Raw genomic sequence first — 22719 nt, forward strand, 5'->3', positions numbered from 1 at the left:
CATGGGTGGTCAAAGCTCATTGATAAACCTCTGTAGTCAGAGCTGGTCTGTGTAGTCTCATCCACTAAAAGACCTATTTTAAATCAAATTACTGAAAAAGTGAATGCTGGATTGGATAAAAAGGTGTCAGAGAACACACAGTGCATCGCAGTATTGGGCTGTTTCCGGCCACAGACTTATCAGAGTGCCCATGCCGACCGTGTCCACAGCCAAGTGCCTACAATGGGCACGTGGGCATCAGAACTGGACTACAGAGCAATGGAAGAAAGTGGTCTGGTGAATCACGTTTTTCCTTTTACATCATGTAGATGGCTGGGTGTGTATGGGTCACTTGAATGGGGTAGAGATGGCACCAGGATGCACTATGGGAAAAGGGCAAAAAAAAAGGGGGACCTAATAAATATTAGGTAGGTGGTCCTAATGATATGGTACATGGCCAAGACGTTATGTTTAAACGGTAGATAGATAGATAGATACGATAGATAGATATGAGAGAGATAGATAGAGGATAAATTAGATAGATACAATAGATATACCTATCGTATCTATCTATCTATCTATCTATCCTCTATCTAATCTATCTATCCTCTATCTAATCCAATCTATCTATCCTCTATCTAATCCAATCTATCTATCCTCTATCTAATCTATCTATCCTCTATCTAATCTATCTATCCTCTATCTAATCTATCTATCCTCTATCTAATCTATCTATCCTCTATCTAATCTATCTTTATCTATCTTTCTATCTATCAGAAAGTAAGATAGATATGATACGATACGATAGATAGGGATAGATAGATAGATAGATAGATAGATAGATAGATAGATAGATAGATAGATAGATAGATAGATAGATAGATAGATAGATAGATAGATAGATAGATAGATAGATAGATAGATAGATAGATAGATAGATATGTAAAACTATTAGGGTAGATATGGACAGACAGATGGATTAGATAGACAGACAGGCCAGAAGTGATATTTTAGGTGGAGGAGCATGGTAAGTTGTATTAGTCTCTGGTTTAATATTTCACTAGGATACTCCAACAGTGAGATCTGTCTGCCATAATACCCAACTCTTCCTGGCCACTTGAATGTTTTGACTGTTCCCGACCATCGCTGGGTGTTTCCGGCTCCTTCTATTACAGTCACCGTACCCTAAAATAAATGAAAAATCCAGCAGGAGGAGTGTGACCTCATAATGGGCATAGCAGGTGTGCAGACCTAGGAACTCCGCACAGACATCTCATATCCTGAGAAATAGAAGGAACTGTCGGGGGGGGGGTTTGGATTTCCATCATCTACCATAAAGTGAAATATCAGGTATGTAAGGACTGACCCTCCAATCTGTTTCCTTGTGCCTTGAAATTCACTTTAGAACCTTGAAACAGTAGAAAGCACTGAAGGAAATGTTTATGCCAGAGAATGGAAAGGGAAGGCCATTGGTATAAATCTCACTCTCCTCTCCAGTGTGCACTCACCTGATGTCCTCATCTGTCACCATAAATGCTTTGCATAGCGGCTGTGACGTGTTTAGCCAAACGGACGGGTTTTTCTCCACGGCGGCAGACAGCTGTCCGGTGATCGGGGCAGAGCTGGTGTGCAGTGCACTGGCAATAGCTGCGAGTAACGTGTCCTGATTATTTCCAGGACCAACACCTGCAAGGGAGTAAGAGAAAACGTATTTAGTGGCTTCACAGGATAGCATTGCATAAATGTAGTTAACTTTTTTTATTTTAGCACGTTAAAAAAAAGAAAAAAAAAAAAAAGAAGAAAGATTTTGACCGGCTGCCGTGGGCCTTAAAGCCTAAGTGCAAACAAAATCGAAAGCAGGAAAATCAGCACAAGGGACACAACTTACGCTTAGTAGGATGTATCCCTTGTCTTGATCTCTTCGTAATTGACCTCCATGCTGCACCCCCACCTTCCTCAGTAATCTAATAGTGCGGCAGGGGTTAAAACTACAGGGCAATCACAGGCTTTCATCATGAGATCGACTATGTCCACCCTTTCCACCCTGATCCATAGAAGTCCTACTACAGCTTTAAAGAATGAAACATGATCTATGAGTGGATAAGGCAGAGCTATCAAACATCTGCTTGTCCTCCAATCAGCGATCGTGTTCCATTAATAGAAGTTGTAGTACTGCTTCTATGAATGGTGGATCAGGATGGAAAGGGTGGGCAGTCAGGCACTCTTGATGAGGACCTGTAACTGCCCTTTACTTGTATTACCCCCACTGCACCAGAAGATTACTGCAGCAAGTGGGGGGGGGGGGCAGGGCAGAGGAGAATTGCTACTAACAGAAGAGGTATCAGCACAAGAGACTCATCCTAATGACTGTAGTTATGTCCCTTGTGCTGATTTTTTATTTTTATTTTGGCTGCACTTAGGCTTTACAGAGGCAGAAACCCATCTGCATTATTTATTAGAATAAAAGAATAAGAGCAGTGGTGTAATACAAAACAGCACAATGGACAGCTGACCGGGACCCCAAACTCCAGCCCTCCAGCTCGGTTCATCTTCTGTCAATCTCAGTCTTCCACATCTTTAGACTTCTATCAGAGGGTAATTAGCTATATCCTTTGTAGTGTGTCTGTGGGAATGGGAGTGTGGAAAAAAATGTAGATGCAGTTCAGCCGCTTGATTGTTTTTACAGGCGGCGGGAGGGAACGTACCGTAGCCCCCCCTCCCTCCGGTGCTTCTACCGGCTCGCCCATTTGATCAGTGAGCTAGGGAAGGAAGCCGCCAGTGGCTGAAGTTTACCATAGAGCTGACCGAGGACCAAGAAAAGTTGTCACCGCCTCGGAGGCAGCCATGCTGTTAGTTGGTGGCGGCCGTTACTAACGATGTCCACGTATTATAGCGTGTACCGCAGTGTATTGGCTGTCCGTTGTCTGTGAAAACAGCAACTCGTCCAAATCTCCAATTACTGCTGCTGTACAGTCACTGGAAGTGACGCGGTTGGAGATTTAGTCTCGGTTCACACTAGGTCGCTCCGACTTCGGGGGCGACCTGTGAAGTCGCGTGCACCGCGACTTCGGCGCGACTTGCACGGACTTCATATAATGAATGTCTATGCAAGTCGCTCCGAGATCGCCCCAAAGTAGTACAGGACCCTTTTTCTAAGTCGGAGCGACTTGTGTCGCTCCTATTACAACGGGTCCTGTACCAGTCAATGGACCGCGACTTGTCAGGCTGACAAGTCGCCTGACAAGCCGCGGTAGTGTGAATGGACACTTAGGGAGTTGGAGTTTTCGGCAGAACACCGTTTTTTTTTTTTATTTCAGGCTTTGCAGCCTAGAGAGATGTGGGGTCAAATAGACACCATATCCCTCCATAAAGAGGACCGGTCATGCTCTATTCCTATTACAAGGGATGTTTACAAAAAAAAAGTAAAGTGTAAAAGTAACAAAATGTAAATTATATATAAAAAGAAAAAAAAAATTAAGCTCTTCTGTCTCCTTGTGCTCGCACGCAGAAGGGAAAGCACCGCTAGGTTGCGTCCGCATACGTAAACGACATTGAAACCACATATGCGAGGTATCACCGCGAACGTTCGGGCGAAAGCAATAATTCTAGCACAAGAAGAAAAATTTAAAGCGTAGCCTATGGAGATTTTTAAGTACTGAATTTGGCGCCATTCAAGAATGCGCAGTTTTACATTATACAAAAAAATGGGCTAACTTTACTGGTTTTGGTTGTGTTTGGGGGTTCTGCGTCATTTTCTAGCAAAAAGAATTATGTTTTTTTAGGCTCCTTTCAGACGGCCGCTCCGCTGCTGTAGTCCGCTGCGGGACTTTTTTTTTTTTTTTTTCCACGGAGCGGATGACATTTGTGTCATCCGCTCCGTGTGCCCGCATATCATCCCATCCGTTTGCGGATGATATGCGGACATAATGTAAGTATATGGCATTGCGGATGTCAGCGGATGACACCGCTGACATCCGATTTTCCTTCCTTTCCGTTTTTTACACGGATGGAAAAATGGGGTTCTGTTCCGTTCCAAAAAACGGAACAGAACTGAAAGGAGGAAAATCGGATGTCAGCGGATGGTATTCCGCTGACATCCGCAGTGCCATTCACTTACAATGATGTCCGCAAATCATCCGCAAAAAAATAGGATGATTTGCGGACACACGGAAAGCAGCGGAGCGGCCGTGTGAAAGGAGCCTTAAAGTAGGAGAGGAATGCTGGATTTCGCCCGGTATGGAAGTAGTTAAAGGAATCCTATCGCTATGGAGGTCAAACAGAAGCAGCCGGTTTAAGAACACTTCTCGTACTTACCTTTCTGGCAGGCAGCAACTCTACTCTTTACTCTCGCAGAGCTAAGGCTGCTGCTAGGATTTGACACTTCTGGGTGTGTCGGAAGTCCTGTCCTTCCGGTTCCTCCTGCCAGCACACAAAACCTTCCCCATCTACCTAACTGAAGAGCACAGCTCCTAGCCAACATTTCCGGCTGTGACAAATGCCCGGTCCCTTGTGTGCTGTGGTCCCTCTCGCTGGTCCCATGGCACTTTAGAATAAAGTACCCTCTGTGCAGATTTCTTGTGGTGTAACAACAATCTTACTTGTCCCCCAAAAAAAAAAAAAAAAAATTGAGTCCCACTTTAAATATTAAAGTGACCCTATGCCAGGATAAAAGGAATCCAGGCAGCGGCACTTTGTAAAAAGAATAAAATAAATACTTAAAGCAAGTAAAACCTCCCACTTTGCAAATCTAATAGTACCCCTTCTATCCAGCACTTGCAGATGTGTCGGATGCCTCCATTTGTGCTGTGGCTCCTCCAGCCCCATCTGAAAGGCCAGGAGACCTGATTTTTTTTCTGCTGCACTCATGTACAACTATGCAGGTCTTGTCCCTCCCCTTAGAACTTGACAGTAAAAGGAGAAGAAGCTGACGGATGAGCTCATCTCTCTGTCACATTGCTCTCTTCTCCTATCAACATGCTCCTTGTGCTGCAGCACAACCGATTGGCTACTTGTGCGGACTGCTGTACAGGGGATTGCTAGAGGCTGATACTACGTGATATTGAGGACCTATGCTGCTTGCATTTATATAAAAAAATTGAGTTTTTGTAAGAACTTACCATAAAACTCTTTTCTCCGAGTCCTCCGACAGTTGCAGCCCCTCATACAGCCTTCATGAGTGGGTAATGGCGCCCTTGCTCCTGCAGAGGGCGCCATTACCCACTCATGAAGGCTGTATGAGGGGCTGCGACTGTCGGAGGACGTAAGAGAAATTATAAAGTGTTACTAAACCCACAACCGTAAAATCAGTCTTTATATACAGCAAAGCATGCTGGTTATACTCACTGTGGAACCTAAGGGGTTAAAGTGATACTTAAGTCTTTTTTTTTTTTCTTTAATAATAAAAATGGTTATACTTACCCACTCTGTGTAGTTGGTTTTGCACAGAGCAGCCCAGATCCTCCTCTTCTCGGGCCCCTCCCTCCTGTCGAGTGACCCCACAGCAAGCAACTTGCTGTGGGGGCACCCGAGCCACAGCTTAGTGTCCATTCAGACACGGAGCTGCCGTTCGGCCCCACCCCCCTCTATCTCCGGATTGACTGACAGCAGCAAGTGACAATGGCGCCGCTGCTGTATCAGGAGGGAGAGTCCTGGACGGCTAAGGCAGTTGTGCAACATCCCCGGATAGAGATGGGCTCAGGTAAGTAGTAGGGGGAACTGAAGGGAGCTGCTGCACACAGATTTTTTTTAAACAATGATTCAGATATAAAAAAAAAAAAACCTTATGATTTTACAACCACTTTAATCCTCTGCACTGTGTAAAAAGGCTGTTTGATCCTGTCTTCTCTGATCCTCCCGTTTTCCCACAGTCCCCAATACATCTGCTCATAGAACAGGGCCTTGGAGGCACTCTGCACATGCTCGGTTTGGTGTGTATTGCTGGAGTGGTTTGTTTTGGGTTTTTTTTGGGAGAGTGCATGTGATCAGCACAGGGCCAATCTGCACTGTCCAGACAAATGGTCAGGGGTCATGCAGCCTCATAGGACAGTCAGAGGAGAATTACATCTACAAGCTTTAACCAGACGCCGATTGAAGTCACAAGGCTGTTATATCCTGCTGATGAGAAAAGGTATTTAGCAGTTTATATTTACTAAAATAATTGCATTTCCATGTCTTGTGTTCTGTGGGAGACCAGATATAGTGAATGCAGGCTCCTGGGTTTAGTAACACTTTAACCACTTACCGCAAAGTGACGTAGATCTACGTCGGTAGATTTGTGGGGGTATACCGGGATGATGCCTCTAGCTAGAGGCACCATCCCAGTACCGTGGTTTACAGCCGACGGTCGGCTTTCCGTCAGTAACAACCGATGCGGCTCGTGAGCCGCTCGATCGTTACCCGGGTGAGCGGGAGGGGATGCCCCCCCTCCTGTCGCCTTCTGTGACTTTGAACGGGCCTCCTGTCCCACCGGGAGACCCGAGCACCCAGCCGACGCGTCCGCCGGCTGGATGGAGTCCCGATCAAAGCCAGAAACGGCTTTGATTGAGTCTCTGATGACGTAACCCGGAGGCGGTGTCCATGACGTCACTTCCGGGTTACTGTGCTGCAAAAGGCGGCAGATTTAAAAAAAGGCTGTATGCAAAAATGCCGTTTTCGGCGTTTTGCATACAGGGAAGTGTAGTGGAGGGGTCTAGGGTCTTTTAGACCCTCGATCCCTCCATAAAGTGTACCTGTCACTACATATTGGTGTCACAAGGGATGTTTACATTGCTTGTGACAGCAATAAAAGTGATCAGATTTTTATTTATTTTTTTTTAAACCTGTAATAAAGTTTAAAAATAAATAAATAGGAAAAAAAAAAATACATTTTAGCCGCCTCCGTCACCGTTCGCTCGCGCACGAAAAAAAACGTATACGGAAGTCGAGCCGCAAACAAAATCGCTGTTCAAACCACACATGTGAGGTATCGCCGCGATCTCCAGAGCGTGAGCAATAATTAAAAATAAAAGAGCTAGGGCTCTTTCACACGGACGGTCCGATCAGATCCGCCTATCAGTTTTTTAGGCGGATCTGATCGGATCCTCCATGCAGCTCTATGGGGCAGCGGGTGTCAGCGGAGGTCACCTCCGCTGACACCCGCTGCCATCCGCATCCGATCCTGTGCTGAAATCTGGACGGATGGAAACCCTATTTTTCCATCCGTTCAGTAATCGGAGCGGAGCGGATCTGATGAGAGCGGACAAGCGGTCCGCTCTCATCCTATCCCCCATAGAGGGCAGCGGGTGCTGAGACACCTCCCTCTCCGCTCTGCAAGCGGAGACGGAGCTGTCATCCGCCTGCGGAGGCGGACCGTGTGAAAGAAGCCTTACTCTCTAACTCTAAACTGGTAACCGTTAAAAAAAATTTAAAGCGTTGCCTATGGAGATCTCTATTGACCGTAGTTTGTCGCCATCCCACGGGGGGGCGCAATTTTAAACCGTAACATGTTGGGTATCTATTTACTCGGCGTGACATCATTTTTCACAATATACAAAAAAAAAAAAAACGTGCTAACTTTACTGTTTAGTATTTTTTAAATGCAGTGAAATTTGATTTTTCTAAATTTTTTCAAAAAAAAATCGCGTTTTAAAGACCGCTGGGCAAATACCGCGTGACAAATAATATTGCAATGACCGACATTTTATTTTCCAGAGTCTTTGCTAAAAAAAATATATATATAATGTTTGGGGGTTCCAAGTAGTTTTCTAGGAAAAAATACTGATTTTAACTTGTAAACAAAAAGGGTCCGAAATAGGCCTGGGGCTTAAGTGGTTAACATTATAATAAAAAATATCTGGCTGGAGTTTGGTGTTAAGTCAGTATCACATATTAGGATAACCTGCGTGTTATTAGGGCGTTAAAAGAAATCCGCATCAAAGCAAAAACACAGAAGAGACACAACAGTGAGGATCCCAGGGGTCCCGGAGTAATGATCTCCCTTTATAGGCACATAATTAGGACTACAGAGAAAACTCATCTGACTCCACATTTGCAGTGAGTTGCAGTAACAGTCTGCAGACGGGATCATTAACACATCTCTGCCATAAAAGACTTCTCCTCCATGCAGATGTTTTTATTTTTAACCAGTTAAGGACCTTAAGCATACAAAGGTGCTCCAAAAAATGAATATAAAGATCTTGGGTTGCTCTTTGCTGAAGACAGCATGACCTACCTCCACTTTACCAACCAGGTCCTACCATACACTCACCGGCCACTTTATTATTATTAGGTACACCGGTTCAATTGCTTGATAACACAAATTGCTAATCAGCCAATCACATGGCTGCAACTAAATGCATTTAGACAACTAGACGTGGTGAAGACGACTTGCTAAAGTTCAAACTGAGCATCAGAATGGGGAAGAAAAGGATTTTGGTGACGTTGAACGTGGCATGGCTGTTGGTGTCAGACGGGCTGGGCAGAGTATTTAAACAAGCTGCTGATCTACTGGGATTTTCACACACAATCATCTCTCAGGCTTACAGAGAATGGTCCGAAAAAGAGAAAATATCCAGTGAGCGGCAGGAAAATGACTTGCTTATGTCAAAAAGCAGAGGAGAAGAGTAGGCAGACTGGTTCCAGATGATAGAAAGGAAACAGTAATTCAGCCACTTGTTACAAGAAAGGTATGCAGAATACCATCTCTGAACGCACAACACATCGAGCCTTGAAGCAGATGGGCTCCAGCAGCAGAATACCACACCTGGTGCCACTCCTGTCTGTTAAAGAGGAAGTAAACCCTCCTCTGACACTTGTACCTATAGGTAAGCCTATATTAAGGCTTACCTATAGGTACTGTAAATATCTCCTAAACATGTACCGCTTAGGAGATATTTACCTTACATGCATCCAGTGCCGTGACTCTGTGCCGTGACCGTCGGCTCCCGCGCGCGTGCGCGGGAGTGACGTCACCGCGGCTCCGGCCAATCAGATGGCCGGATGCCGCAATCCCGGAAGACGGGCGACTGGACATGTCGCCCGTCATACAGCTAAGCGGGCGGCACGGCGGGGGCTCGTTCTAAGGTAAGTATTTCATAATGAACTAGTATGCGATGCATACTAGCTCATTATGTGTTTCTCTTGCAGGGTGAAAAAGAGAAAAAAAAAAAAGAGTTTACAACCTCTTTAAGAACAGGAAACTGAGGCTACAATTTGCACAGGATCACTAAAATTGTACAATAGAAGATTGGAAAAACGTTGCCTGGTCTGATAAATCTTGGTTTCAGCTGCAACATTCAGATGGTAGGGTCAGAATTTGGCATAAAGCATGGATCCATCCTGCCATGTATTTAATGGTTCAGGCTGGTGGTGTAATGGTGTGGGGGATATTTTCTTGGCACACTTTGGGCCCCTTAGTACCAACTGAGCATCGTTTAACCGCTTTACCACTAGAGCATTTTGCTGTCTTACGTCTGGGCCACTTTTTGCGATTCGGCGCTGTGCGACTTTAACTGACAATTGTGCAGTCATGCGACACCGTACCCAAACGAAATTTACATCCTTTTTTTCCCACAAACAGAGCTTTCTTTTGGTGGTATTTGATTACCTGTGCGATTTTTACTTTTTGCGCTATAAACAAAAAAAGAGCGTTTATTTTGAAAAAATAACAATATTTTTAACATTTTTTTATATGAAATTCCCCCCAAAAAAGATGTAAAAACCAATTTTTTTTTTTAAATTTTTGGCCAATTTGTTTTCTGCTACCCATGTTTGGTAAAAAAAAAAAAAATCGCAATAAGCGTATTTTGATTGGTTTGAGCAAAATTTATTGCGTTTACTAAGGGAAAGATTTCAGTCATTTTTGGTGTTTTTTTTTTTTTTTAACGAGTAATGGCGGAGTTCTGCGATTTTTTTTGCAGGACTGAGACATTGCGGCGGACAGATCGGACCCTTGACTGACATTTTTGACACTTTTGGGGGTACCAGTGACATTACTACAGTAATCAGTGCTATAAATATGCACTGTTACTGTAAAAATGACACTGGCAGGGAAGGGGTTAATTTTATTGGAGAGGGAGGGGTTAATGTATGCCTGGTGCTTACTGACGTGTGTGGGGGGAGGTGACTGAGTGACACAGGGACAGATCGGATGTTCAGCTATGCTGAACCCTGCAATCTGACCCTGCCTGTCACTTAGGAGATCCGCCCGCTCTGTTTACACAGGCGGGCGGATCTCCAAACTGGATTCCCCGACGATCGGGGCAGAGCAGCGGCGATCGCCGCCGCTCCTCCCCTGGCCCGACTCCCGCTGTGAATGAAAACAGCGGGAGCGCGCCTCCGGCGGCGCGCAAGTGCCGCCTACAGGGGGAGGAGTCCAGCGACGTAGGTCTACGTCGCTGGACGATAACGAGCCACTGTGCCGCAGTAGCAGCACAGTGGCTAGTGGTAAAGTGGTTAAACGCCACGGCCTACCTGAGTATTGTTGCTGACCATGTCCATCCCTTTATGACTACAGTGTACCCATCATCTTCACCATGTCACAAAGCTACAATCATCTCACCACTGGTTTCCTGAACAGGACAATGAGGTCACTGTACTCCAATGGCCTCCACACTCACCACATCTCATCCAATAGATCACCTTTGGGAGATTCGCATCATGGATATGCAGCCGACAAATCTGTGGCAACTATGTGATGCCATCAAGTTAGTATGGACCAAAATCTCAGAGGAAGTTTTCCAACACCTTGTTGAATCTATGCCATTAACCACTTGCCGACCGCCGCAAGTACATATACTGCGGCTGTCAGCCCCTCACAGGCAGAGTGACATACCGGTACGTCACTAGCCTGTGAGGCCGGCGGACCCGATGTCCGCCGGTCACTCAGCGATCGTCGGGGGAGAGGGAGAAAGGCAGGTGGCTAGTGTAAACAAGCCGCCTGTCATTCTCCCCTGTGTAGAAACAGTGATCATATGGTTCTACCATGTAGGACCGTTGATCAGTGTTCCTACAGCTCAAGCCACAGCCAATCACAGTTATAAGCACGCCTCTAGGGACACACACAGCCCCTCCCTCTCAAATAAAGTTAACCTCTTCACTGCCAGTGTAATTTTACAGTAACAGTGCATATGTATAGCACTGATTACTGTAGAAATGTCACTGGTAACCCCAAAAGTGTCAAAAATGTCAGTCAAGGGTCCGATCTGTCCGCCCCAATGTCACAGTACCGCAAAAAAAAAAAAAAAAGTTGCAGATCGCCGCCATTACGCGTTAAAAAAAAAACAACAAAAATCTTTCCCTTAGTAAACGCAATAACTTTTGCGCAAACCAATCAAAATAGGCTTTTTGTGATTTTTTTTACCAAACATATGTAGCATAAAACAAATTGGCTGAAGATGTTAAAAAACTTTGATTTTTAAATTTTTTTGGGGGGGAATTTCATAAAAAAATATGTGAAAAATATTGCTATTTTTGCAAAATTGATGCTCTTTTTTTGTTTATAGCGCATGATCAAAAAAAAAAAAAATCGCACAGGTGATCAAATACCACCAAAAGAAAGCTCTGTTTGTGGAGAAAAAAAAGGACGTCAAATTTGTTTAGGTACAGCGTCGCACGACCGCGCAATTGTCCGTTAAAGTCACGCAGTGCCGAATCGCAAAATACCCCCTGGTCTTTCAGCAGCCAAATCCTCCGGAGCTTAAGTGGTTAAGAATGAAGGCAGGTCTGAAGGCAAATAGGGGTCCAATCCGGTACTAGCAAGGTGTACCTAATAAAGTGGACGGTGAGTGTAGGCTTCTGGAGCATAGAGGGATTAGTGGTTGCATCTTTATACCTAAATACACTAACAATCAGTTTTATGTAGTGTGGCGGTGCAGATCCAAGGCTTGCCTGAAAGGAGATATCTACACTACATTTAGGTGCTTTCACTGAAGTGTACGGTAAATGCTATAGCAGATTTTAGACCGTTGTGCTCTCCAGCCTTGTGGTGACAGTTTGGGGAAGGCCATTACTGTTCCAACAAAAAATAAGAAGTGGTCAAATCCAAGTGGGGGTACAGATCCCTCAATGGATAACCAAGCGGTTAATTAGGCAGCACTAGACTTAATGGTTTGGATATGAAACATTTATTTTACTGAATTATATTTATCACTTATAAAAGAGTTAGTCACTTATATTTGTCACACAGTGCACCCCAAATCATCCCCTATTTACACCTCTCAAAACAATGTCACTCAATGAGTATGTCTGGACTAAATAAACAATGTTTTCTACATACTACTGTGCGGACCACCGCTTGTGTATAAAAAGAGGGGAAGAAAAAGGTTCCCTTACAAAAGGGATACCACCACGACTCTGTATAAACGATGTTGGATGTGGCTAACACAGCCTAACTGGGATATCTTTAGAAGGGTGGATGAAACTGACAACGGGGATCGGAGTTGGATAAGCCAACTGTGACGGGGGTCACTTTGGTTGGGGGGGCCTGTGGAACCAAGCATACTATGGAGAGGTTGGGAAATCCCTCTCTCAGCCTCCTAGGCCCCTCTTATGTTTAAGTCACCCTTTGTCCAATAGGGGCACACGAAAATGATGGACTTAATGGACACTGAGAATATGGTTTGGATTACTCAAATGGGACACTAAAATGGTCAACAATATATCTCAAGGAATATATGAAGACTTTAGGACTCTAGGCTAGAGCCCTGTGCAGGCCTGTTTTCTTAAACCCGCACCCGCTGAATGTATGACCAGGACCACCCGCACCCGATGTGTTCCACATCCGCCCGCACCCGCAATGTTTGTGTCCAATCCCGCCCGCACCCGCAATGTTTGTGTCCAATCCCACCAGTACCCACAATGTTTGTGTCCAATCCCGCCCGCACCCACAATGTTTGTGTCCAATCCCGCCCGCACCCACAATGTTTGTGTCCAATCCCGCCCGCACCCGCAATGTTTGTGTCCAATCCCGCCCGCACCCGCAATGTTTGTGTCCAATCCCGCCCGCACCCACAATGTTTGTGTCCAATCCCGCCCGCACCCGCAATGTTTGTGTCCAATCCTGCCCGCACCCGCAATGTTTGTGTCCAATCCCGCCCGTACCCACAATGTTTGTGTCCAATCCCGCCCGTACCCACAATGTTTGTGTCCAATCCGCCCGCACCTGCAATGTTTGTGTCCAATCCCGCCCGCACCCGCAATGTTTGTGTCCAATCCCGCCCGTACCCACAATGTTTGTGTCCAATCCCGCCCGCACCCGCAATGTTTGTGTCCAATCCCGCCCGTACCCGCAATGTTTCTGTCCAATCCCGCCCGTACCCGCAATGTTTGTGTCCAATCCCGCCTGCACCCGCAATGTTTGTGTCCAATCCCACCCGTACCCACAATGTTTGTGTCCAATCCCGCCTGCACCCGCAATGTTTGTGTCCAATCCCACCCGTACCCGCAATGTTTGTGTCCAATCCCGCCCGCACCCGCAATGTTTGTGTCCAATCCCGCCCGCACCCACAATGTTTGTGTCCAATCCCGCCCGCACCCACAATGTTTGTGTCCAATCCCACCCGCACCCGCAATATTTGTGTCCAATCCTGCCCACACCCGCAATGTTTGTGTCCAATCCCGCCCGCACCCGCAATGTTTGTGTCCAATCCCGCCCGCACCCGCAATGTTTGTGTCCAATCCCGCCCGCACCCACAATGTTTGTGTCCACTCCCGCGAACTTTATCTCAGTGCTGGCCCTTACCTGCAGTCAAAGCCCTTATGTTATAATGCTGTATAATGATGCTGAAAATAGGTCTTAGAGTTAGAGGCTCATCATGCTCTCCCTACAGCTATGGTTCCTCCTCCTTCCCCAGCCAATAACCACATCATACAACGTTGCCTGATACAGTGCCAGACCAAACCATTACACACATGCTCTCCCCACAGCTATGGTTCCTTCCTTCCCCAGCCAATAACCTCATACAATGCCTGATACAGTGCCAGACCAAACCATTACACAGAAAAAGGAGGGGGGCAAAGAAGAAAAGTCTTCGCAGACCTCGCTCCGCCAGCTCTCATTACACTTCTCTTGACAGTCATGTACCATACCCCGAGAAGAGTAACAAGAGCTGGTGGAGCAAAGTCAGGGAAGACTTTTCTTCTTTGGCCCCCTCCTTTTCCTCTGTAATGGTTCGGTCTGGCACTGTATCAGAGTTGGTTATTGGCTGCACTGGGGAAGGAAGGAACCGTAGCTGCGGGAAAAGCATGCACAAGTACAGTGAGTCCTTACATCAGAGTTCCCCACGGGTCTCCCGCAAAAGTTCCTGACCACCCGCACCCGCAGCAATGGGAAAACCGCCCGCACCCGCAAGATATGCGGCGGGTCCCGCGGGAGCCGGCATCCAATGCAACCCTCTACTCTAGGCCTTGGATCCATGTTAAAGGCCTAGCTGCCTATTGCCAATAAGAGACTGCTTCACACAGTCAGACTGCAGATGCCAATATCATCAGCTTAACCACCCATCTTCCACACATTGTTGATTATGCTGATTTACTCACCTATTGTCTACTGTGGGTTCTGTGTTTATACGTAGGATAATGTGTAATGTATTTTGTTTTAGCCTTGTTGCAGTGCTGAGTTAATTAACATGTTAATGATAACATTGTCAGGGTTTGCATTCCTATTCCCCTATTGTTTCTGTCCAGATGGCTAGATAATTAATTCAGGTTAATTATATTTCTGTACACAATTTCATCTGCATAGCATAATGTAATCAGGCACCTGACCTGGTGGGGTAATCTGATCAGGAGGAGGATGTCCTCCTGTGAGGTATATATTTGGTGTGAGTTTGTTCCAGAACTTATACAAGCTATTCTCGACTAGTTTTGTATGGGGGGGTGGCTAAAATATCTGATATCTATGTTCAAGACTGAAGGAAGCGGTATTCTGATGGAAGCCCACAAACACAGTGTGGGTCGCGGTTCCGTTACACCAACCATCAAGCTTTGGTATAGATGGGCTGCTGTGAAACATCCGTATCCCTACTTGAAGTGGGGCAAAAACATGGAAAAAGCGCTTCTCAAAAAGCACCCCTTGAGCATGGTTGTGAAGGTCACATTTCCGGGACAATATCATTGGTATGGCCAATCACAGGATAAACAAAGCGATCGATCTTACCCTGCCCTTTGCCGATCCACCAGACTAGTCAGGACAGTTTAAAACTTACAGGTTCAGTGGAGGGCTGGTGATCAATCTTTTCTGTCTCTGCTCTACCTCCTATCTACTGTGTGCCAAACAATTACATCCAGGTATTGAGGACAGTGCATCCACCATGCTAGAACGGGGTGTCTGAAATGGGTTCCCTGGTCCCATAGCCAAACAGGAAGTGAGAGGAAATCCCTAAAAATTAAGGGAATTCCTTGGGAACCCCCAGGTCATCAGAACTAGGGTCTCCATTGGAAGATTTCCCATCTATTACTTTTCTGGGGACAACCCAAAACTTGGGATTTTCTTTTACTTTCAATGATAATGGTAAACAGGACAAATAGAGAGGGTGAATCTCCCTAACAGGGGGCACAGACAGCAATAAAAACTGACGGGGGTTCAAATCTCTCTCCACTCTATTCAAAACTATAAAAATTAAATAAATAAAAATGTGCCTCGAGTTATACTTTAAAGTTGAACTCCAGGCAGATATAAAAGACACAAACAAATGCATCTCTATAATCAATAATATACCAATAAATATGTTTTAAAACAAGCAGTGCAAGAACCTGAATTTGATCTGGCATCAACCTCTTAAGCACTTGCCGACCGCCGCACGACTATTTACGTCGGCGGTCAGCCCCTCACAGGCAGAGCGACGTAGGGCTAAGTCGCTAGCCTGTGAGGGTCTTGGGAGCGAGCGCGCGCCGCCGGAGGCACGCTCCCGCGCGGTCACGGACCCCCCGCCGCTTATGACCGGCGGACCCAAGGTCACTCGCGATCGTCGGGTGGTGAGGGAGAAAGGCAGGCGGCTGATGTAAACAAGCCGCCTGTCATTCTCCCCTGTGTAGGAATAGTGATCAAAAGGTTCTACTATGTAGGACCGTTGATCACTGTTCATACACCTCAAGCCACAGCCAATCACAGTTAGAATCACGCCCCTAGGGACACACATAACCCCTCCCTCTCAAAAAAAAAGTTAACCCCTTCACTGCCAGTGTAATTTTAACAGTGCATATTTATAGCACTGATTACTACAGTAATGTCACTGGTTACCCCAAAAGTGTCAAAAATGTCAGTCAAGGGTCCGATCTGTCCACTGCAATGTCGCAGTCCCGCGAAAAAAAAAAAAAAAAAAAAACGCAGATCGCCGCCATTACTCGTTAAAAAAAAAAAAAAAACACCAAAAATGACAAAAATCTTTCCCTTTGTTAGTAAACGCGATAACTTTTGCGCAAACCAATCAAAATACGCTTTTTGCGATTTTTTTTACCAAACATATGTAGCATAAAACAAATTGGCCGAAAATGTTAAAAAATTTTGATTTTTACATTTTGTTTTTGGGAAATTTCATATAAAAAAAAATGTGAAAAATATTGTTGTTTTTGCAAAATTGACGCTCTTTTTATGCTTATAGCGCATGATCAAAAAATCACACAGGTGATCAAATACCACCAAAAGAAAGCTCTGTTTGTGGGAAAAAAAAGGACGTCAAATTCGTTTAGGTACAGCGTCGCACGACCGTGCAATTGTCCGTTAAAGTCACGCAGTGCCGAATCGCAAAATAGGCCCTGGTCAGGAAGGGGGTAAAATCTTCCGGGGCTTAAGTGGTTAAAGTCCCAGTACAGTAAAGCTCAAAGTACGAGGAAGCAGTAGTATAAGTAACCAATCAGTTCACGTGCTGACAAGGAGCATGCTGATAGGAGACAGCAGGGTGGCTTTGAGATGCTTCTCCTTCACGGTGTAATCACAGACTGGGACAGGCCGTTACAGCGTGGGCGGAGATAAGGTGGGTTGAATGATGCTGGCCATCATTCAACCTGTAAGACTAATGGCCGAAATACACGATAAGAAAATCGGCCGAAAAATTGCGTTCAGCGAACGATCGGCCGATATTCTACTCATTAATGCCCAGCCATCAATGACCGATATATCGATATTGTGAACGAAAAATACCGTTTGAAAAAAACGAAAAATTCTGTCGTCTCGTTTGCGAATGAACGATATTCTATACGTTGGTGTTAAGTTCGTTCATTTGAAATCTGTAGAACATCACCACGCATGACCACTGTTTCGATGGTCAGCAGTCAACGTTCGGGCAATATTCCACCGTGTATGTTGGCAACGTTTTCGACCAACGAACACTTTTTCATAAGTCCGTGGTCGAATGATCGGGCGATATTCTAAACGTGTATTCCGGTGTTCCGTGAAAAAACCCTACCCGTGAAAATTCCCTACCCTCGTCACTTCCAAGGAGGGTACGTCATACATCAGCTGAGCCGCTTCCCAGTGCGCCTGCTCACAGCTGCGGAGGGTAGGGAATTTTCACGGGGTAGTTTTTTTTCACGGAACAACGCGTCATTCATCAGCTGTTGCCGCGGGAAATCATCTCGGCTCCAACCCGTCAGACTTCCCTCATCTCTGCTCCAGGAAAATTAAATCGGCAGCGGGTCTATGAAAATACAAATCACGGCTACAGGGTTTTATAACGTAAAACGTCACTCATTTGGGACGCCGCACCAGCTCATGAGGGAAGAAGTCTCCGAGATGATTTCATTTAGCGGCTGGGCATGCTCAGTGGGACGCGTTGCAACAGCTGATAAATGACGCGGTGTAAAGTTAAAAAAACACTACCCCATGAAAATTCCCTACCAGCCGCAGCTGTGAGCATGCGCAGTGGGAAGCTGCTCAGCTGTTGAATGACGTACCCTCAGGAAGTGACAAGGGTAGGGAATTTTCACGGGGTAGGGTTTTTTAAAGTTACACCGGCCATAGGTTCTATCTTGAAGTACGGCTGGGCACAGATCTCTATTGAAGCGGAGTACTGCTGCAAAAGATCCAGATTTTTTCTTTATTTAAATTTTTTTAAAACCAAATGGAAACCTCAGTTTAAGCCTGGGGGTTTCATACGGCCGCAAGTTTTTTACGACTTTGAATCCGACATCCCTGCGTGACTTCATCACGGCTTGCATACGAATTCTTTACCAGAAGTCGTATTGATGTTGCACCAAAAGTAGTGCAGGAACCTTTTTCTAAGTCAGAGCGACTTGAGTTGCACTGATTAGAACGGTTCCATTGCAGTTAATGGGGCGCAACTTGTCATGTGACTTGAGAGTTCAGAGTCACATGACAAGTCATGGTAGTGTGAACCGGGGCTAAATCAGATAACACATTCCATGTGCATCAAAATAAAATGTGTAAAAGCCTTACAGTTCTTCTTTCTAAGGCTCCATTCACACCAATGTGTTTTTGCAGAAAAACAGGCAATTTAATATGAGTTCCTATGGAACATGTTCACTATAATGCATTTTTGTGCCACTGCATTTTTGGAAAGGGTCAGGGACTTTTTAAAAACGCAAAACATTGTGTTTTTGGTTTGAGATGCTGCAGAAAAGCATGTCGTGTGTTTTTACCGTGATTTTGTCGCAATTTGAGTTTTGCAATTTTAGTGCCGGTTCACACTGCAGCGGCACGACTTCGGGGGCGACCTGTGAAGTCGCGTGCACCGCGACTTCGGCACGACTTGCACGGACTATGCAAGTCGCTCCAGGTCGCCCCGAAGTAGTACAGGACCCTTTTTTTAAGTCGGAGCGACTTGTGTCACTCCTATTAGAACCGTTTCTGTACTACACAATGGACCGCGACGGTCCACGACTTGTCAGGCTGACAAGTCGTCTGACAAGTCGTACTAGTGTGAACCGGCACTTAATCTACTCCACAACAAATTTGCAAAAAAAGCATTAAAAAGCAAAAACAAAATGCGACAAAATTGCAGTAAGAAAAACCACAAAAAGCAAAATAAAAAGCACTGCAGAAATGCTCAAAAGTAAACTGCATAGGTGGGACTGTGACTGGATCCTAGAGGCTCTAGAGCAGTGATGGAGAACCTTGGCACCCCAGATGTTTTGGAACTACATTTCCCATGATGCTCAACCACACTGCAGAGTGCATAAGCATCATGACATGTAGTTCCAAAACATCTGGGGGGCCAAGGTTCTCCATCATTGCTCTAAACTAGAGTATAAGCAGCTAAGCCCATTCAGCACAATTGCTGACATATTTTACATTTTTTTGCATGTGCCTATGCGCTGTTCGTGTGTTTACTATGGCACCGCCGCATACATCAGTACAGCAGTCCGCAGTCATTCATGTCAAGGACAGGCTGCATACGCTGCACCTAGGTTGCCTGGACAGAAGATAAAACACAGACAATTACACTTAGCAGGCTTCAGCCGCCCATGTGCAAGAGCCCTAAAGTAGCCCATTCCAAGAATAAAAATCCTGGCCTCCTGCCAATGTGCTGCAGAGAATGACCCTTGGTCTCTGTTTGGAAGCAGTGGAATCTCTGCAGAAGTCCAACCCCCCCCCCCCCCCCCCCAAGAGCCAGAACCACCACTCTGCAGGAAGCATGAGCTTAACAACCCCTGCCAAAAAGTATGGAATCACCACTCTTGGAAAATGCATCTGGGGACCCGTACACTCCTCCTACATGGCTATCAAATTGGGCACAGAGGCTGTGTCCATGCAGCTGCTTTGTCCCAATTGACCCGAATGGGATGGGACTACCTGCATGTGGATGTATGGAACACTTGTGCATCCTGTGCCATCAAAAAACACAGCCCTCACATCGGTGTAGGCCTAGATACACCCATGTGAATGAGACTGAATTGGCTTTTTATTTGTTTGTTTTTTATAAAATTTTGCTTTAACCTCCCTGGCGGTATGATTATGTCAGGAATTCTGTACCAAAAGCGGTACAATTTTTTGCATGGAAATTTGGCGTTATGTATTATATGCCTACAATTCTTAGTAATTACTGACTTAAACCTGACCAAAACAAGAGTCTAGTAGACATCCCAGATGTGATAAACTTGAAACACAAACGCATGAATTATAATCGAATCAATAATATAATTTTATTATATAATATATATATATATATATATATATATATATATATATATATACACACACACACACACACACACATATATATATATATATTATATATACACACACACACACACATATATATATATATTATATATACACACACACACACACACACACACACACATATATATATATATATTATATATACACACACACACACACACACACATATATATATATATATATTATATATACACACACACACACACACACATATATATATATATTATATATACACACACACACACACACACACACACACACACACATATATATATAAATAATACAATTATATTATTGATTCGATTATAATTAATGCGTTATATTATATATATATATAATATAAATGTTATGTGTTTGTGTTTTGTGCAATGTTTGAATTTCCCTCCCAGTTCCGCTCCCATGCAGCATTGCTGCTGCAGGAAACGGAACCAGGAAGTCATCAGACCAACGGACGAGCGGCGGGGATCTCGGCTGGCGATCACAGCAATGGGAGATCATCGCTGGATTGCCAGGAGAAGGTAAGAGACCGCTGTGCGCTCTGCACATCTACCCCGAGCGTGACTCGGGGATACCGATCCTAGCATAGAAAATTCACCCCGAGTCACGCTCGGGGATACCGCTAAGGGGGTTAACTGCTTGAGACTTTGTGGGCGAAGCAATAATCAGTAGCATGGATTGCGTGATAATTTTTACACTAACATGCGTTTTTGTTTTTTGCTTTGAACCGGCTTCAGAAAACTAGGAGGTGCCGCTCCAGGCTCCTTCATCCCCATTCGGTGGCTTACACTGAGGGTTGCTGGCTGGGGAAGAGTCTCTACCGCCTCAATACACTGAGCCCAGCAAAAGAAAGAGTTGTCCCGAATGCCGCACACCAACATGCCAAACAGTCACTTAATCACTTTACCACCGGAGGAATTTGCGGTCTTACGTCCAGGCCACTTTTTGCGATTCGGCACTGTGCGACTTTAACTGACAATTGCGTGGTCGTGCGACACCGTACCCAAACAAAATTTACGTCTTTTTTCCCACAAACAGAGCTTTCTTTTGGTGGTATTTGATCACCTGTGCGATTTTTACTTTTTGCGCTATAAAACAAAAAAAGAGCGTTTATTTTGAAAAAAAATGACAATATTTTTAACATTTTTTATATGAAATTCCCCCCCAAAAAAATGTAAAAATCTAAATTTTTTTCAATTTTTGGCCAATTTGTTTTCTGCTACCTATGTTTGGTAAAAAAAAAAAAAAAAAAAATCACAATAAGCGTATTTTGATTGGTTTGCGCAAAAGTTATTGCATTTACTAACTAAGGGAAAGATTTCTGTCATTTTTGGTGTTTTTTTTTTTTAACGAGTAAAGGCGGCGATCTGCGATTTTTTTTGCGGGACTGCGACATTGCGGCGGACAGATAGGACCCTTGACTGACATTTTTAACACTTTTGGGGTTACCAGTGACTTTTCTACAGTAATCAGTGCTATAAATATGCACTGTTACTGTAAAAATGACACTGGCAGGGAAGGGGTTAATTTTATTGGAGAGGGAGGGGTTAATGTATGCCTGGTGCTTACTGACGTGTGTGGGGGGAGGTGACCGAGTGACACAGGGACAGATCGCAGGTTCAGCTTGCTGAACACTGCAATCTGATCCTGTCTGTCACTTAGGAGATCCGCCCGCTCTGTTTACACAAGCGGGCGGATCTCCAAACTCGATTCCCCAACAATCGGGGAAGAGCATCGCCGCCGCTCCTCCCCTGGCCCGACTCCCACTGTGACTGAAAACAGCGGGAGCGCTCCTCCGGCGCGTGAGCGCCGCCTACAGGGGGAGGAGTCCAGCGACGTAGGTCTAAGTCGCTGGACGGAATCGAGCCACTTTGCCGCAGTACAGTCAACGTGACTGGTCGGCAAGTGGTTAAAGGGTAACTCCACTTTCGTGGGGGAAAAAAAATATCATAATCAAATAAAGAAAAAAATATAGCGTATACAATTGTGACACAAATCCTATTGTAATTTAATGTTATTAAAAATGACCTTTCCTTTCCAATCTGCAGCTGTTGTAATTTTCTGAAAATGCAATGCAATATGGCCGCCTGGAGGTGTTCTGTACACAGAATGTATACTGACCACACCCCCAGAAACATCATTTTCTGCTTGTGTGATTGGCTCACCAATTTTCCCAGAAGTCTGCACTAAGATACAAGTCAGATTTCTGGCATCCCCTGCAACAAAAATGTCATTTTTGGTGAGATACTCCCAATAGGAACACATCTAAAGGGATGCAGGCCCAGCAGATTTCCTCATTAGAGCCCTGCAGCTGCCACAGCTGATAGATAATTATGAAACCACTCCCATTAGACCCACTCAGCACAGAGGAACAAACAATGATTTCTTCTGAACAAAAGGTAGGAATCTGCAAAGTTTGTTAAAATCCTTGCAATGTACAGAGATCTCCCAGAAGGGAATGTTTTTTTTCCTCAACATAAGTGGAGTTACGCTTTAAGTAAAAGCAGCCTCAGCCCAGCTCTGCCCAGGCTACGCTCCTGATGAGTTTTGCCCTGTCCCCATGACTAAGCCCTATGGGTGGGGCAAAATGCGTCGGAGCGTGGACTGGATGGAGTTGATCTGAAGTT

General features: G+C 45.1%; 1 protein-coding gene across 1 annotated transcript in view; it reads right to left on the bottom strand.

Moving 5' to 3' along the window:
• MBD2 (methyl-CpG binding domain protein 2) overlaps positions 1-22719 on the bottom strand; it is a 145159-nt gene that overhangs the window by 24980 nt on the left and 97460 nt on the right. The window contains exon 5 of the mRNA XM_082243451.1: positions 1488-1665. Within this exon, the coding sequence (XP_082099577.1) occupies positions 1488-1665 (178 nt within the window). The remainder of the gene's footprint in view (positions 1-1487; positions 1666-22719) is intronic.

The sequence above is a fragment of the Pelophylax lessonae genome (genome assembly GCF_965119305.1).
Source record: "Pelophylax lessonae genome assembly, chromosome: 1".
Taxonomy (NCBI): Eukaryota; Metazoa; Chordata; class Amphibia; order Anura; family Ranidae; genus Pelophylax; species Pelophylax lessonae.